At 41.3% G+C, this 18352-nt stretch overlaps 1 protein-coding gene across 2 annotated transcripts in view; it reads left to right on the top strand.

Annotated features, from left to right (window-relative positions):
- Positions 1–13471, top strand: part of LOC132391839 (protein phosphatase 3 catalytic subunit alpha) — a 277918-nt gene extending 264447 nt beyond the window's left edge. Inside the window, exons 13-14 of one of the 2 annotated variants that reach the window (XM_059965510.1) lie at positions 1977–2006; positions 11835–13471. In XM_059965510.1, coding sequence (XP_059821493.1) covers positions 1977–2006; positions 11835–12016 — 212 coding nt within the window. In that variant the 3' untranslated portion in view covers positions 12017–13471. The remainder of the gene's footprint in view (positions 1–1976; positions 2007–11834) is intronic. The other variant, XM_059965511.1, reaches the window with a different exon arrangement.
- The last annotated feature ends 4881 nt before the right edge of the window (positions 13472–18352 follow it).

The following is an 18352-nucleotide window of genomic DNA, read 5'->3' as shown; positions in this document are numbered from 1 at the left end:
CCCCGAGGTACTGTGACTGAAAGTTTAGTCTGTGTGGATTTTAAGAAGAAACAGGTCAAAGTTTAGATTTCCAGGTTGTAGCCCATGTGCAGCCACTATCAGTGGATGGTGAAATGCGGAAGTGGAGTTGGATGAGAATAGTGCTGTTCCAGTTTAATGGCTAACAGAGTTTGCTGAGATGGGGCAGGTGGCACCACAGGAGGACTGGCTGATTGTTGAATGAATTGGTGGACATACAAGTATGAAGCCTTCCCTATAGCAAGTGATGTTGCATTTTGAGGATGATTTCAGAAATATAATGCACGATTTGGAAATTTATATTGAGTGCTGAATCAGTTTTAAGGGATGAAGATGTCTATGAAGACAAACTAACATTTTATTATAAAGAAAATCATCCAGTTTTGAGAACTGATTGTGATTTTTAGCATCCTTTATGCCAACTGGAGCGGATTGTTTGGTCAACCCCAATATACTGGATCTCTTCCCTGAATTGCTTGAATTTAAACGATTTTAAGTGAATTGAATCTTCTTTCATTGCTTCATCCTTGTTCTCTACATAGAGATTTATAGCATAGAAACAAGCCCTTCCAGTCTGACTCATCCATGCAGACAGATATGCCTTACTCTGCAAATCCCATATTTCCTATATTTGCCCCATATCCCTCTAAAGCAAGGATTCTCAACCCTTTTTGTACCATGGACCAATACCATTAAGCAAGGGATCTGTGGACCCTAGGTTGGAACCCCCATGCTTAAAACTTTTCTACCCATGTATCTTTCTGACTGTCTTTTAAACATTGTAATTGTACCTGTCTCTCCCACTTCCTTTAGCAGCTTATTCCACAAATCCATTGCTCTCTGTGGGCAAATTTGCCCTCAGGTGCTCACTGAACCAAGGCCCCTCAAATTCCCCTCCAGTATCTCCCACCATCTCAGATGTCTTCCCTGTAAAACTGCACTCACTATCTTGTATTTCTTTATACTGCTATTCCACCTTAGCCAGTCACACAACTGCATAACCTCTTTGTAATCTGGTTGGACTTTAAGATTCTTATTTCTGATTTAAATTCCGTACATGAATAGTTTTGCTTCCCATTCTGCAAGAGATCAGTCAAGCCAAAACCAGGCTGTTTCAGATGGCAGCCAGGAAGCTCACAGCCAAGTGGTAGCCATGTGGCTTCCAGTGGCAAGACAGGTGGTGGGTAATTCTGTGCTGCTTTTGTTAGTGTCCTCAAGCTGTGAGCCTTGGTTACTTGGAATGAGCACTGAAACAGAAATACATGTATACAGGAATAAAGCATGTTTAAAATTTATTGGCAATGTGTCAAGGTAAAACCTGAATGTTTAACTAAAAAGGAGCCAAGCTATGCAACTTCTCCTTGGGGAGAGCTTCCTATGGTGCTGATTACTTAGATGCTGTTATGATAAGGTGAAGATTATGGCTGTGGGTTGGTGCTTTGACTGTTGAATCTACCCAACCCATACAGGTCACATTGCAGCTACTAAACCAATACTGATCAATCAAAAGTGGGGATTATTCTCTGGGACGTGGTCTATTTTAGATGTTGCTCCCAGTAATGAGCAAATACATTATCTATTGTTGCATTACATAGTCATGGCATAGCTTTGTTCCTCAGTACAATCTTGTGACAACTTTAACTTATTTTCCATCAGATACTATAAACCAATAAATTGCAATTTAGTAATTCACATGCACACACGGCCGCAAGTTACTCACTGATTTTTCTGCTCAGTCATCACAAGCAGATTTTTCTGTTTCCTCTCCACATATAAATTGACTGTGTGTTGTCCTCTGTGAATGTGTTGGTCCTGTTTCTCATCTCCACATAAGAGTACTAAAGCTTATATTAGACTTGCTGCAGTTGCTATTTTTTGTTTTGCTTCTCATTGATTGTTAAAGATATAAATTCTCAGCAACTTTCTCATCCGTTTTGCAACCCTTTTCTTTTCTTCAGCGACTGTTGAGGCTATTGAGGCTGATGAAGGTAATATTTTAGCCAGACCCCTTTCTGTTGTACAATGGACTGGGGCTGTGCTGGGTTTATACATACCTAATGTAAATATACTTCTGTAGCTTGTATATGATGTGTGGGTGTTGGGTTAACCAGTAGTTGTCTAACACTCCTTAACACTGTCATATTAACCATGTTGAGGTGTGGCTTGCTTTGAATAGATTCATCTTTTATGCAGTTGTGTTGCTTTGTTCTTGCAAAAACCTACTGAGTCTTCTGGCTGAACTGTGCTGTCATATAACTTAGAGTTGAACTGTACTTTCTCCAGAAGAGCTATTAACAATTGATGCTTCAAAATTGGTTAAAGACACTGAAGCAAGAGCAAAGCCGACTGCTGATTAAATAGTGGCTACTTAACCACTATTTATGCTCAATTAAAAACCACCTATTTAACAAACTCCAATCCACAGTCCGCATCGGTGGTGGAAATTAATTTTTGCTTTTTTTTTCTGTGACTGTGGCTTTGCTGTGTGTTGTGTTTAATAGTGGGTGTGTGGGTGTGTGCGCGAGTGTGTGTATGTGTGTGTTAACTGCCATGTTATCCCACTGTCAGACTGGCAGACATAGCAGCAAACTGGATTACTGTGTTACAAATGGTAGCTAAATCACCAGCTGCTTCATTGGGAAGTCTGTAAGTAAGCTTTAAATGGTGTGCAGTGGGATCTGCCTATAATATAATTTAATTGTAGTAAACTTGCTTTATTCATGGTCAGTTAACATTTCCTTGTTGCACTGAAACCATAATTCAGTTCTGGTCTGAGCTTGTAACGCACGCTCCGTATTCAATGAGTGTGCAGTGCCTCCGACATGAATTAAAGATTCCAGTGAGGTGTTTTATTTTTCTGTTTAAAATCTCTGAAACAATTTTATTTTGGTCAAAATCTGTATATATAAAAGTCTTAATTACAATTAAACTTCAAAGTATTACCACATCTAACTGCCCTTAACCAGTGACTGCCACTGGCCATGCAGTTTCTGTTAAAGTGCAGCCATTTTATTGTTGTAAAGATCCCACTGCAGTAATGAAAACCACGTTAACTGCTTGTTTGCTGCATGTCTTCTAGAGGTGACAAATTGAATGGTTAACAATCATTGTGGCTGTATTGAACATTCCAAATGAGCTGCCCTGCTTGTAGGAATTTGAATGATACACTGATATAAATGACCATTCCTCTTAATCTTTTGAGCATTGAGTTCCCTTTACTGATTTCTTTGCTCCATGTTTTCTGGTATGTTGTAACTATGAAAAGGTTCTATTTCCACATAGCCCTTCCAGAGAGATAGTCCGGGCAGTGATGGCCGAATGGTCTGTGTGTGCAGTACCAATCTGATTCCATAGTAAGAACCAAATGTAATGCCCTGGGAGAATCACCTGAAGCCATTGGTGGGTATTTGTCAAGCAGACATCTTACACTCCGCCAGTAAAGACAGTCTGGATGTGCAGGTGGTTGTTGAGCAGCAGAAAGTCAAGAGCACAGCAAGTGGATTGTGCTTATTACACACAAGGGTCCAGTTACAGAACTGCCTCAAGCTTGTGTTTCTGGGGCAAGAGAGGGAGTGGGGTAAGAATCAGTTATTAATAGCTCAATATAAATTCACTCGTTCTCTGCCTTGCAAAATCCAAAACAAATTGGGTTCAATAAATCAAACTGAGCCAAAAAGAAGTGCACAGAACATGATTACAGAGCTGTTTGTTATGATGCAATGATATTTTCCAAATTCTTGAAGTGTTAACTATGTTAGTGATTAAAGTACCTTTTGGACACTTGTTTCACTTCTATCAACTAATTTTGCCCTCTTTGCCAAGCACATGGGTTTTTTTTTGACTCCCTAACCTGAACTTTGGGTGACAACTAAATCCCAATTAACTAAATTATTTCATAGTCATTGCATGGAAACATGTCTTTCAATCCCACTGCTCCATGCCAACCAAGATGACCCATCCAAGTTTGTCCTATTTGTCAGCATTTGGCCCATAATCTATATCCTTCCAATCCATGTACTTATCCAACTGTTAATGTACCTGCTTCAACCACTTCCATTGAAGTAACTATTGCTAATTTATAGCCAATTAATTTTTCCCCATCCTCCTTCATTTCCTCATCTCTCAGTCTTTCCCCCCATCTTAAAAGCTCCTGTTAATTTAAGACCACATAGGAGTGTTTTAAATGTACAGAGATCTAGTGCTTTTCCAGCATCTATGACAAATAAACTCTTCAGGTTTCCAGTTGGGCACCGGTATCAATTTTAACTTATGTTTCAATGACAAACGCTGCCATCTTCATCAGGAATGATGCCTGGGCGTATCTAGTTTGGTGGTATTTATACCCCCATTGTTCGTCCTCATGCAATTAGGTTTCCGCTGTCCCACCTTGTTTACAATTGAATTCCAGTTCTTGCAGTTTAAATAGTACAGTTACAGTCCCTGCACTTTTTCCAGGTGTTACATACCTGGCAGGAGACCAGTGGCTCATTGGTTATCTCGTCCAAATTGGGAAACTGTTTGATGTGACCCTTGCCTGGGTGGAGGGGATTGGTGCTTAGGCATGGGATCATTTTATGGTCCATTTCCTAACACTTCTACAATAGCAACATTGCACTGTATCAGCAGTACAGAATGCACTTGTTCTGAAAGCTTCCCCTCATTAAGAATACAAGACCACACGATATAGGAACAGAATTAGGTTATTTGGCTCATCACAGCTGCTCCACCATTTCATCATGGCTGATCCAATTTTCCTCTCAGCCCCAATCTCCTGCCTATTCCCCCGTATCCCCTCATGTCCTGACCAATCAATAATCTATCAACCTCTGCCTTAAATATACATAAAGACTTGGCCTCCACAGCTGCCTGTGGCAAAGAATTCCACAGATTTACCACTCTCTGGCTAAAGAAATTCCTCCTCATCTCCATTTTAAAAGAACACCCCTCTATTCTGAGGTTGTGTCCTAGATTCTCCTAGATTCTGAGATCTTAGACTGTCCAACCATAGGAAACATCCTCTCCACATCGACATTATCAAGGTTTTTCACCATTTGAAAGGTTTCAATGAGGTCACCCCTCATTCTTCTGAATTCTAGTGAATATAGGTCCAGAGCCATCAAATGTTGTTCATGCAACAAGCCATTTAATCTTGGAATCATTTTTGTGAGCCTCCTTTGAATGCTCTTCAGTGTCAGCACATCCTTTCTAAGATGAGGGGGCCCAAACCTGCTCACAATACTCCTAGTGTGGCCTCACCAGTGCTTTATCTTAGAAACTTTTTAGAGCAGTTTGTCATTGAGCCTACTAGGGTATCAGCTATACTGGACTGGGTGTTATATAATGAATCAAAGGTGATTAGGGAGCTTAAGGTAAAAGAACCTTTAGGGGACAGTGATCACAGTATGATTGAGTTCAATTTGAAATTAGATAGGGAGAAAGTAAAGTCTGACATAGCAGTATTTCAATGCAGTAAAGGAAATTACAGTGGTATTGGCCGTAGTAAATTGGAAGGAAATGCTGGCAGGGGTGACAGCAGAGCAGCAATTGTATGAGTTTCTGAGAAAAATGAAGAAGGTACAGGATAGATGTATTTCAAAAACAAAGAAATACTCAAGTGGCAAATTGGTATAACCATGGCTGAGAAGGGAAGTCAAAGATCATGTAAAAGCAAAAGAGAGGGCATACAACAAAGCAAAAATTAGTGGGAAGATAGAGGAGTGGGAAACCATTAAAACCTTACAGAGTGCCACTAAAAGAATCATTAGAGAAAAGATGAAATATGAAAGCAAGCTAGCAAACAATATCAAAGTGGATAGTAAAAGCTTTTTCATCTATTTTTTTTAAATGAGAGATGAGAGTGGGTACAGGACTGCTAGAAAATGAGGCTGGAGAAGTAATGACGGGACAAAACAATGACAGATGTACTAAATGAGTACTTTGCATGAGTCTTCACTGCGGAAGACACTAGCAGTGTGCCAGACGTTGAAGGATGTGAGGGAAGAGAAGTGAATGCAGTTACTATTACAAGGGAGAAGGTGATCAAAAACATAAGTCACCTGGACCAGATGAACTGCACCCTAGGGTTCTGAAAGAGAAAGTAGTAGAGACTCTGGGGGCGTTAGTAATGATCTTTCCAAAATCACTGGACTCCGGCATGGTCCCAGAAGACTGGAAAGTTGCATATGTCACTCCACTTTTAAGAAAGGAGGAAGGCAACAGAAAAGAAATTATAAACCAGTTAGCCTGACCTCGGTGGTTGGGAAGATGTTGGAGTCGATTGTTAAGGATGAGGTTATGGAGTACATGGTGACACAGGGCACGATAGCACAAAGTCACCATGGTTTCCTTAAGGGAAAACCTTGCCTGACGAACCTGTTGGAATTCTTTGAGGAGATTACACGTAGGATAGATAAAGGGCAATCAGTGGATGTTGTATATTTTGATTTTCATAAGGCCTTCAACAAGGTGCCACACATGAGGCTGCTTAGCAAGTTGAGAGCCCATGTTATTACAGGAAAGTTACTGGCATGGTTACAGCATTGGCTGATTGGTAGGAGGTAGCAAGTGGGAATGAAAGGATCTTTTTTTGCTGGGCTACCAGTGACTTGTGTTCTGCAGGTGTCGGTTTTGGGACCGCTTCTTTTTATGCTGTACATCAATGATTTAGACAATGGAATAGATGGTTTTGTTGCCAAGTTTGCAGATATACAAAGATTAGTGGAGGGGTAGGTAGTGTTGAGACAGGTAAGCTGCAGAAGGACTTGGACAGTTTAGGAGAATGGATAAGAGAGTTACAAATGAAATACAATGTTGGAAAAGACATGGTTATGCACTTTGGTGAAAAAATAATTGTGCAGACTTTTCTAAATTGGGGAAAAATCCAAAAATCTGAGATGCAAAGGACTTGGGAGCCCTTGTGTAGAATGTCCTAAAGGTTAACTTGCAGGTAGAGTCAGTGGTGAGGAAGGCAAATGTAATGCTAGCATTCATTACAAGAGATCTAGAATATAAGAGCAGGGATGTGATGCTGAAGCTTTGAGGCACTGGTGAGGCCTCACCTTGACTATTGTGAACAGTTTTGGGCTGCTCATCTAAGAAAATGTGTGCTGGCATTAGAGAGGGTTCAGAAGAGATTTACATGGATGATTTCAGGAATGAAAGGGTTATCATATGAGGAACACTTGATGGCTCTGGGTCTATACTCACTGGAATTTAAAATATTGAAGGGGCAGATCTCATTGAAATCTTTCGAATGTTGAAAGGCTGAGACAGAGTAGACGTGGAAGGGATGTTTCCCATAGTGGGAGAGTAGGACAAGAGGGCACAGCCTCAGGATAGAGGGGTGTACATTTAAAACAGATGCGGAGACATTTCTTTAGGTAAATTTGTGGAGGCCAGGTTGTCAGGTATATTTAAGGCAGAGCTTGATAGGTTCTTGATTGGCCACGGCATCAAAGGTTACGGGGAGAAGGCTGGAGAGTGGGGCTGAGGAGGGAGAAAGATGATCAGCCGTGATTGAATGATGGAGCAGACTTGATGGGCCAAATGTCCTAATTCTGCTCCTATGTCTTACGGTCTTTATAAAGTCTCAACGTTACATTCTTGCTTTTATATTCTAGTCCTCTTAAATAAATGCTAACATTGCATTGGCCTTCCTCACTACACACTCAGCCTGCAAATTACGTTTAAGGAATCCTGCACAAGGGCTCCCAAGTCCCTTTGCACTTCAGTTTTTTGTATTTTCTCTCCATTTAGAAAATAGCTGGCCCTTTCACTTCTTCTACCGAAGTCCATGACCACACACTTCCCAACACTGTATTCCATCTGCCATTCTCCTAATCTGTCTAATTCCTTCTGTAGCCTCTCTACTTCCTCAAAACTACCTGCCCCTCCACCTATCTTTATACCCACTGCAAACTTTGCAACAAAGCCATCAATTCCATCAACTCTTTGATATGTAATGTAAAAAGAATCTGTCCCAACACAAACCCCTGCGGAACACCAGAAAAGGCTGCCTTTATTCCCACTCTGTGCCTCCTGCCATTCAGCCACTACTTTATCCATGCTCAAATCTTTCCTGTAATACCATGGGCTCATAGCTTGTTAAGGCATCTTGTCAAAGGCCTTCTGAAAATCCAAGTACACAACACCAACTGATTCTCCTTTGTCTATTCTGATTATTATTTCTTCAAATAATTCCAACAGATTTGTCAGGAAAGTAAAACCTCCCTGGTTTCCTTGGTTATGCAAGTCTAGTCAGTCCTGCCAAACCTGTGAGATTGAGACGGCTCTCCTACCCCAAACCCCAGTTTGTGTGGATGCTGTGTAATTTGCTACCCTGTTACAAGTCAGTCCCTAGAAATAACAGACAGTACACTGCATACAAATAAAGGAATTGTATTTATGAATCTTTACTTGGTAAAGATAAGAAAGAAAAATAAATGAAAGGACCCATTATAATTAAACAGTCAAATGTGCACAATTTGAACTCAACTCTTCCCAAAATTCATATTCACCAATCCTCAGTGGATCTTAGCACTTGGCTCCATTGAATCTCGGTCCCCTATGGGGTCGAATCCTACAACTGGTTCTCTCAAGCTTAAAAGAACATGAAATGCTGGCAGAACTCAGCAGGCCAGACAGCATCTATGGGAGGAGGCAATAATGACATTTTGGGACAAAACCCTTCATCAGGAGTGAAGTAACATGGGATGGACGAGGGAGGATAAGAAGTGGGGGGAGGGATAAAGTAGAGAGCTAGGAAGTGATAGGCTGAAGGGAACTGGGCTAGGGGGAAGGTGGAGAATTATGGGAAATAAAAGGGCTGGTGGGAGAGATTATAGTGAAGGGGGAAAAGAAAGAGAACGAGAACCAGTCTAAAATAATAGATAGGGATGGGGGTAAGGGTGGGGGACAGGGGTATCAACGGAGGTCAGTGAGTTGGATGTTCATGCCAGCAGGAAGGAGGCTACCTAGGCGGAAGATAAGGTATTGCTCCATTGACCTGCGTGTGGCCTCATCTTGACGGTGGAGGAGGCCAAGGACAGACATGTCGGAGTGGGAGTGGTCTGTGGAATTGAAGTGTGTGGCCACAGGGAGATCTAGAAGTTCCAGCCATTGGTGCTCTGCAGTCGTCCCTGCCAGTGTTCTTTTCCAGTCAATTCTGGTGAACTCCTCTCTCACACCTCTGTAATTCCCTTTAATCCACTAAAATACTGTTAAATCTAACTTTAGCTTCTCAAATTTCAGGGTGAATTTGATCATAGTATTCAGGGTTCTTCTACCTTCAGCTCTCTAATCAATTCTGGTACATTGCACAACACCCAATCCAGAATAGCTGATCCTCTTGTGGGCTCAAGCACAAGCTGCTCTAAAAAGCCATCTGGTAAGCACTGGAGAAATTTCCCCTCCTGGAATCCAGTACCAATCTGATTTTCTCAATCTACCTGCATATTGAAACCAGCCCCCCCCCCCCCCTCCCCACCATGACCATTGTCCTTTTGGCGTGCATTTTCTACCTCCCATTGTAATTTGTAGGTCACATCCTTACTACTGTTTGGGAGTCCCCATCATGGTCTTTTTACTCTTGCAGTTCCTTAGCTCTATCCACAATGATTCAACACCTTATGACTCTATGTTACCTCTCACTAATGATTTGATTTCATATTCTTTATCATGAGAGCAACACTGCCCCCTCTGCCTTCCTGCCTATCCTTTCGATACAGTTGTGTTCTTAGAGATTAAGCTGCCAGCTATAATCTTTCAGCCGTGATTCAGTGATGCTTACAACATCATATGTGACATTCTGCTACTGTGCTGCAAGTTCATCTACCTTATTCTACATACTGTGTGCATTCAGTTACAACACCTTCAGTCCTGTATTCACCCTTTTTGATTTTGTCACACCATGCTCAACCTTTTGATTCCTAACTTTGTCAGAGGTCTTACCAACATCTGCCTCCACAACCTCTTCATTAACTGTACTGGCACTCTGGTTCCCATCTCCCTGCAACTCTAGTTTAAGCCCCACCATGCAGTATTAACAAACCTTTCCACTAGGATATTAGTCCCCCTCCAGTTCAGGTGCAAAACCATCCCTTCTTGTACACGTCTCACCTTCCTTGGAAAAGAACCCAATGATCCAAAAATCTTATGCCCTCCCTCCTACCCCAACTTCTTAGCCAAGTATTAAACTGTATAATCTTCCTAGTTCTTGCCTCATTAGCAGGTGGCATGGGAAGCAATTTTGAGATCGCAGCCCTGGAGATCCTGTCACCTGGAACCTAACTCCCTGAACTCCTCTGCAGAACCTTGTTACTTGTCCTACCCATGTCATTGGTACCTACACGGACCATGACTTCTGGCTGTTCACCCTCCCACTTAAGAATGCTGAGAACTCAATCGGAGATATCCCAGACTGTGGCACCAGGAAGGTAACATCATCTGGGAATGTTGTTCTCACCCACAGGACCTCCTGTCCATTCCCCAATGAAACCCTTATCACCAGAGCGTGCCTCCTCTTCTCCCTTCCCTTCTGAGTCAGAGAGGCACTCTCAGTGCCAGAGACCCCAACTTTGACTTCATCTCTTCTCTCTCCCCCCCCCCTCCACCCCGACTGCATCCAGAGTGGTATACCTATTGCTGAGGGGAGGATGGCCACAGGGGTACTCTGACTGGCTCCTTAACCCCTTTCCCCTTTCTGAGTGTCACCCAGTTTCCTGTGTCCTGCACCCTGGCTGTAATTATCTCTCTTTCTGCCCTTTCTGTCATCTCTTCAACCTCCAGAATGATCTGGAGTTCACCCAGCTCCAGCTCCAACTCTCCAACGTGGTTTGTTAGAAGCTACAGCTAGATGCACTTCTTGCAGTCATAGTGGTCAGGGCTACTGGTGATCTCTCTGCCTTCCCATATTCCACGAGGAACATTGCTCTATCCTGCCTGACATCTCTACTATCCTAGCTGAGCAGATTTAAAGAAGAGAATGAAAAAACTTCTGCTTTTCTTTGTTTTCTCTGAGAGAAGCCTCTTTTCACTTGAAGCCTTGAAGAGTTAAAATCTTAAGGTTACCTCTCTGACTATGGCCTCTGTGCTTTCCCCTGTCTTCCTTTAATTTGTTCTTACTAATCAATTCCAAATGCTCACTCATCAAATTCTATTACATTGCCGCAACCTGCTCCTGCCTTTTATCCTCAGGCAGTAGACCTGATTGAAGTCCTCTCCTCTCCAAACTTTCGAAGTCCGGATTGGCTGCTGGTCAAAGCTCTATCAACATAATAGATGCTGCTTGACCTGCTGAGTTCCTCCAGTGTTATATGCCTGCCCCTTATTAGCATAATGATTTAGAAAACCCCTTCAGTTTATGTAAAACTGAGCTTTTAATTTTTGGTTCTTCCTGATTTTGTAGTTCAATATGAAGGAAGATCAGTTATATTCCTCCTAGCAAGGGCCTACATGTAACAGCTGAGCTTAAGACTGGTCTGAAGTCTGATGCAGAAGGATTAGTTTCTCAAAAGCCTGTATTTCTCAAAATACTTACAGTTGTGCTGAAGTTTTTCACTTCACACAAGTGACTCGCCCATCACTGTCTGTGTGCTCCCTTAGTCCAGTTCTGTGTGGTCTAATACAAAGAGTTTGAGGATTTCTTGAAACTTGAATGCATACGCCACAATGTGCTAACCAAATACTGAGCTGGTATGTTGACAGGGAGAAGAAAAGATGTGATGTTTTATTCTTCTATCCCTCTTCTTTCTTCCTTCCCCTACCTGAACCTCTGACCCTGCTCTCCCTCTCCTACGATCTAATCTTGGTCCACTCAGCCATCCGGGGATTCTCACCACAGCATAAGATCAGCAGTTTTGCTGAAGCCAAGGGTTTGGATCGAATCAACGAAAGGATGCCTCCGCGACGTGATGGAATCGCCACTGATGGCAGCTTTAACTCCATTAACAAGGCAGTCTCCTCAGAGACGAACGGCACTGAGAGTGGTAACATTCAATGATCCCTTTGCAGTTTCCAGTTCCAAGGCATGATTGTATCATTGTCCCAAGCGGTTTGACACTCTTGCCTCTGATTACTGCTGCATGTTCTGGGGAGCCAGATGTTGGTGACAGATTCCAGTAACAGAGTGATAGAAATTGTATTGTGATTGTTGAAAGTTAAGTTACCTCAGATGGGATATGCCTTTGATGCTTCTAGACAAGCTGGTTAAATATTACACATTAGATGAATCAAACTGTTTTCCTTTTGCATTGAGGAAGACTTGCAGATCTGTTTTGAAAAGGCCTTTACTATTCTGGATATGGGATCTCTGTCTAGCAGCTCTTTAATCTTCTAGTGTCCGTTTACGATTGCAGAATTAAAAGTTTGACATATTTTAAAAAAACAATTGAAAATATGAGGTTGTACAAACTAAATAATAGCTGATTTGAGATGTCGACTATTTATTAACATTTTTGCTACTCTTATGAGAGTTTGAAAGAAATTAGGCAGTCTTAAAATAAAATGTAAAGTTGCAAAATCATTTAAAAATGCCAAAAATCAAATTTGGTTTTGTACAGAATCTGCTTACCTCAGGTTGATTTAGTGTGCTTGGATGCTACCAGTTTATCTATTTACTTAGCTTATCCACTTGATAGGAGATAGCCTTTTCCAAAATGAAACTGGAAATTTATTTATAACCTTTATCATTCATCATGCTCTTCAATTTCATTTGCATTGAGTTGGTTGTGGCTTGCTGGAATTGTATATTAATGAGTGACATTCATTTTTTAAGTTTTATTTTAACTATATGAAGAACAAGACATACCATATAAATGCAGTGAAAAGCATCTGTAGTCTGTAAAACTGTTCTATGCATGTTTTTTTTCCCAATTAATGGCTGTACTGTCCCTATATGGGACTGTAATGTGCTTAGTGATCTGACATATACTGGAAATGTAATGTATACTTGCATACTTTATATTCACTGTATGAAAATGCTTAATGCCTTTTGAACTTTTGTAATTAAAAAATCTTGAAATTATTCAGAAAGGGAGTGGAACCTTTGAACATTTTTCAGTACTGATAAGTGCACATGTAGACATTTAGCATGTTTAGCAAGCATTGTGAAAATTAAAAACTCAATGTGTGGGTACATGTAAAACTCTAGATGCATGAAGCTGTTTTAGTCCCGATGGTGAAGTCCGACTACTTTAGTGCCACACAAAAAAGTTTCGTGTATTTTCACCTTCTGCTGTATTATCAGTTACGGGTTTGATCAAATGGTTAAAAACTGGTCCATAATGGGTAACCCATGAACTTTTTAATGACTGTAAATGTGCCCAAGTAATTCACTACAACCTTGAATGCCTTGCCTTTGTAATTTGACCTCTGAAATGTCAGCAATTTAAGCATGCACTTGTAACAATGAGGAAGTATTTTATATTACTATTTCAATAAAACATGCATGAACATATTGATTGTGTTTTCCTATAGCACTTCTGGTGTGGATCCATGAGGCTTTAATGTAAGGGTCAGTGGTTGCCCTCACATAATGGCTGTAAGAATAGAGATGCCAGTCATGCTAGCATTCACACTGCCTTTGTCACCTCTAGACCAGGTCCTCCAGCATCTCAGCCAGCTCCTTCTGTCTGGTGTGCTGCTCAGGAGGTGGCTTAAACCGAGTCATATCCACTCTCATCTAAAAACCATTCAAACACAATGTGTCCTGTCAAGATCTAATTGCAACATCCTGCTGGAGGAGCTCGGTTGGTTGAGCAGCATCGGTGGGAGGAAAGGAACTGCTGATGTTTCGGGTGGAAACTAATGACCAGCATAAAAAGTAGTGAGAAAGGATCTAAGGTGATTGGTGGAGTGAGTGCAAAATAATAGGCAAGTAGTGGCCAGTAGAGGAGGAGAACAGAGGTGGAATTGGGGGACAGTGGCAAGTGATTGATAGATGGAGGGAAGCAGAGACAATATTCAAAGGTAGTTGGCGGAAGATGAGGGGAGGGGAGTGTGAAGGTTGAAGACAGTTGCTGGAAGGAGATAAGTGGAAACACAAAGTCCATCAGTGCTGGACTCAGATAAAATAAAATAATAATGGGGACCATTAGGGTGAGGTGAATGAAAATTTGGAGGGCAAGAGAGAACCAAGAAGGGGAAAGGGACGAAGATGGGTGAAGGACTGTGATGGACAAGAATGGGAGGACCAGAGAATTGTGGGGAGGGGTTATCTAAAATCAGGGAAACAATTTTTGTGCTGTTGGGTTATAGACTAACCAGATGGAACATAATATCTTGTTTCTCCATTTTGTGTTTGGGTTAATGGTGGCAGTAGAGAAGGCAGAGGATGAACAGAGCATTCTGGGAATGGGAAGGTGGGTTGAAGTGGTTTGTAAGCATGGGAGCTGACGGTGGCAATTGTGGACTGAATGTAGGTGTGCTGAGAAACAGTAATTTAGTCTGCACTTGGTCTTGCCAATGTAGAGTAGGCCACATTGGGAGCACTGAATGCAGTAGTCAAAGTTGGAGAAGTACCATTTGAAGCTGATGTTCAAAGAACTAATTGCACATGTGTACATTCTTCAAGCCTGGCAGTTTAAGGGAATAGTCAACTACTCAGGGTTATGGCAGGTTTTGGGAAACACAACTAATGAAACTTTAGACTACACAGCACAAGTGGAATACTCTGCTTTGAGCTTCCTCTGCTGTTTGCCCAGATCACTACTGATCTGATTAAAAATGACCTTGCTGGACTGATGTTGTCTGAGATTCAGTGATAGTTTCCATTATTCTTCTTGTTCCCCATAACACAATATCTTTATGTACTGAAAGTCCATTTGTATTTGTGCCTTGAGGATTTTAACTGACTGAATCAACACAGCTCTGTAGGTTAGCAAATTCCAAGCACCACCTATATTCTTGAGTTTAAAACACAAGGTATTTTAAGTTTGGAGGGATTCTACTGAGAGAATGTCTGTTTGAGATTAATAAAGACTTTTGAAGACTAGAAAAGCAAGGATGTAATGTGAGTATAAGGTTTTGGTCAGACCATATGGCAAGCAGTTTTGGGCCCCTTATCTAAGAAAGGATGTGCTGGCGTTGAGGAGGGTTCAGAGGAGGTTTACAAGAATGATCCCAGGAATGAAAGTGTTAATATGTAAGGAGCATTTAAATGCTTGCCATATGGCATGAATTTGTTGGAGTTTAGTAGAATGGTGGGAGAGTGGGCAAGAATCTCATTGAAACCTATCAAATATTGAAAGGCTTAGATAGAGTGCAAGAGGAGAGGAGGTTTCCTATAGTGATGGAGCTTGAAACCAGAGGGCATAGCTTCAGTATACAAGGACACCCCTTTTGAACAGGGATGAGGAATTTCTTTAGTCAGAGGGTGGTGAATCTGTGGAATTCATTGCCACAGACAGATTTAGAGGCCAAATCATTGGTTATATTTAGAATGGAGGTTGATAGGTTCTTGAGTAATAAGGATGTCAAAGATTACAGGCAACAGGCAGGAGAATGGGATTGAGTGGGATAATAAATCAGCCATGATGGAATGGTAGAGCGCCATGATGCGCCAAATGGCCCAATTCTGCTCCTATATCTTCTGGTCTCATGGTTTTTTTTTTACATCCACTGGCTTCAGTGTCTCCGGAACTCAGATCACAGTCACTACTTTCTGTTGCTGTGCATCTGAGTAGGTTTCGGTGGCTACCTTGAGCACCAAGAGCTGGAGAGTGGACGTTTGTGGTGCTGCGGTAGGATCACTGTGGTATCGGACTCACTATTGGTTGGTATTTAATCTTAATTACTTTCATTGAATGTAGACCACAAAATTCTGCCATTCTCAGTACCAGCCACCCCTCTCCTACCTTCGTACTTAAGAACACGTACAGCAGTGGGAACAGGCCATTCAGCCCCTCTAGCCTATTGCAACCATCAAGGTCTCAGCTGATCTACCTCTGCAATTTTCTTGCATTATCCCTCATTCCCTCTGTCTCAAAACATATAGGAATGAACTTCAACCAAACCACCTCAGCTTTCTGGGGTAGTAGTTTCTACTGATGTCTCCATCTCTGGAGAGGAGAAGAAAAATGACCTGCCCCCTTATTCTGAGACTTTACGCTCTGGTCCTCGCCTACTCACCCAGTGAACATCCGGTCTGTCAAAATTTTGTTTGCTTCAATAAAATTTCTAAACTCCACAGAATCCAGGCCAAGTTTGCTCAATTTTGCCATGTCCATCAAACTGGGTCCTGGGAAGGAATATTGAGAACCTTAGCTGTGTACCTTGTTTGGGCAATTAGATTGAAAATACAGGCACACAAGTCATACCAAAGACCAATACAATAGTAGGATTTCTGCATTCTTGTATTCAAATTCTCTCATAAATAAAGGCCAAGATATCTTTTGACTTCATGTTGGCCTTCAGTAACTTGTGTAAAACGCTACAGTCACTTTGAATATAAACATCAGCCTCTCAATATTCAGCCAGTACTCTACTTTTGCTGCTTCAGATACCTGCATTTCTCTATATTTCATTCCACCTTGCCCACTTGGTCAATTCATCGGTATCCCCAAGAAGCCTCCTTAGCACCTCCATACCTAATGCCTCAACCTGATATCGAAACGAAGGTATATGCTTATGGTAACTTTTACAGGGGACCTGAAGGATAAGATTTTTAACATTCCTAGAGTTGTGCAGCACAGAAGGGGATCAGATATAATTACTACATTTAAGTAGTAGAATCTTTTATAAGTATATAAAGTATAAGTATATTTTCTAAGTATATTAAAGAATTCAGAGTCCAAATTGTATGTCCTCTGTGTGGGGTCTCAGAAGATGGGAAAGGTCCTTGATGGTTATTTCTCCTCTGTTTATTGCTGTAAAAACACACAAAGACCTGGAAACATAAGATAGATATTAGCATGGTATTGATAGTTTACATTACAGTAAAGGAATAAGACTTTCAAGAAATGCTTAAATAGGCACATGAATCTGAGGAAAATAGAAAGCTATGAACAACTCCACTTTCAGAGAAGCATCTGCACAAAACTTAAAGGTTCCTGTTTAACAACACACCCCAAGACCTCACCATTCACTGTGAAAGTCCTATATTGATTTGATTTTCCAAAATGCAAAACCTCACTTAGCTGAGTTAAACTTTACTTAACATTCCTGTAATTTTATGCTAACTTTGTTAGAAGTTGATTACCAATTTAATTGGTTTGTCACAAAATGTGGGAAAGAGCCTCTTCCTGTAATTTGCTGTTCTATGTTCTAGCAAGTACTGGATGCCTTAAAATGTATGAAGATAAACAAATCTCCTGGGTCTGGTAGGTATATCCAAGAATACTGGGAAGCTGGAGAAGAAATTACTGGAGTCCTGGCTGAGCTACCGTATACACATTGAGACGGGCGAATTAATGGAAGACTAGAGAGTAGCTAATTTTGTAGTGAAGAAAAACTTGGGAACTTGGGAGTAGTAAGACTAAAATTGGAGGCAGGTCTTGGTTTATTATTGTCCTATGTACCAAGATAGAGTGAAAAGCTTGTTTTGCATACGGGAGAAGACAGAATGCCAGGGTGAGTGAAGTTTTTAACTATATTGGTGGCTTTACTCAGTGCAAAGTACAGTATAGACAGAGTCTATAGAGGGGGAGGCTGGTTCCTGTGATGTGCTGAGCTGTGTTCACAAATCTCTGCAGTTTCTTGTGGTTACATGCAGAGTAGTTGCCTTACCAAGTCCTGATGCACCAGGATTGGTGCATCAATAAAATTGGTAAAGATGATAGGGGACATATCAAATATCTTTAGCCTCCTGAGGAAGCAGATTTCTTAATGATATTTCTTGTCCGTGGCATCAATGTGGTTGGATCATGACATAGCAGGGTGCTGGAGAAGGGTATACAATTGGCTTGATGGTAGAAAGCAGAAGGTAATGGTGGAAGGTTTCTTGGACAGGAGGTCCATAATGTTTGCTTCATTGTTTGGTGCTGTATTGTAGTTTGTCACCTATATCAATGGCTTGGATGCAAACGCGCAAGGAATTGTTAGCAAGTTTGCAGGTGACACTAAAACAGGTGATATAGTAGATAATAAAGAAAGTTAGCATAAAATTACAGGGATGGCAAATAACGTTTAATTCCCCTAAGTGAGGTTTTGCATTTTGGGAAATCAAATCAAGATAGGACTTTCACAGTGAATGGTGAGACCTTGGGGTGTGTTGTTAAACAGGAACCTTGAAGTTTTGTTCACATGGTTCTCTGAAAGTGGAGTTTTGGGTAAACAGGGTAGTGAAGAAGGCTTTTGACAAGCTGGCCTCATCAGTCAAGACAGGAGGTCATGGTGTAGT

Source organism: Hypanus sabinus, chromosome 3 (genome assembly GCF_030144855.1).
Source record: "Hypanus sabinus isolate sHypSab1 chromosome 3, sHypSab1.hap1, whole genome shotgun sequence".
Classification (NCBI taxonomy): Eukaryota; Metazoa; Chordata; class Chondrichthyes; order Myliobatiformes; family Dasyatidae; genus Hypanus; species Hypanus sabinus.
This window is presented reverse-complemented; position numbering and strand designations above follow the sequence as displayed.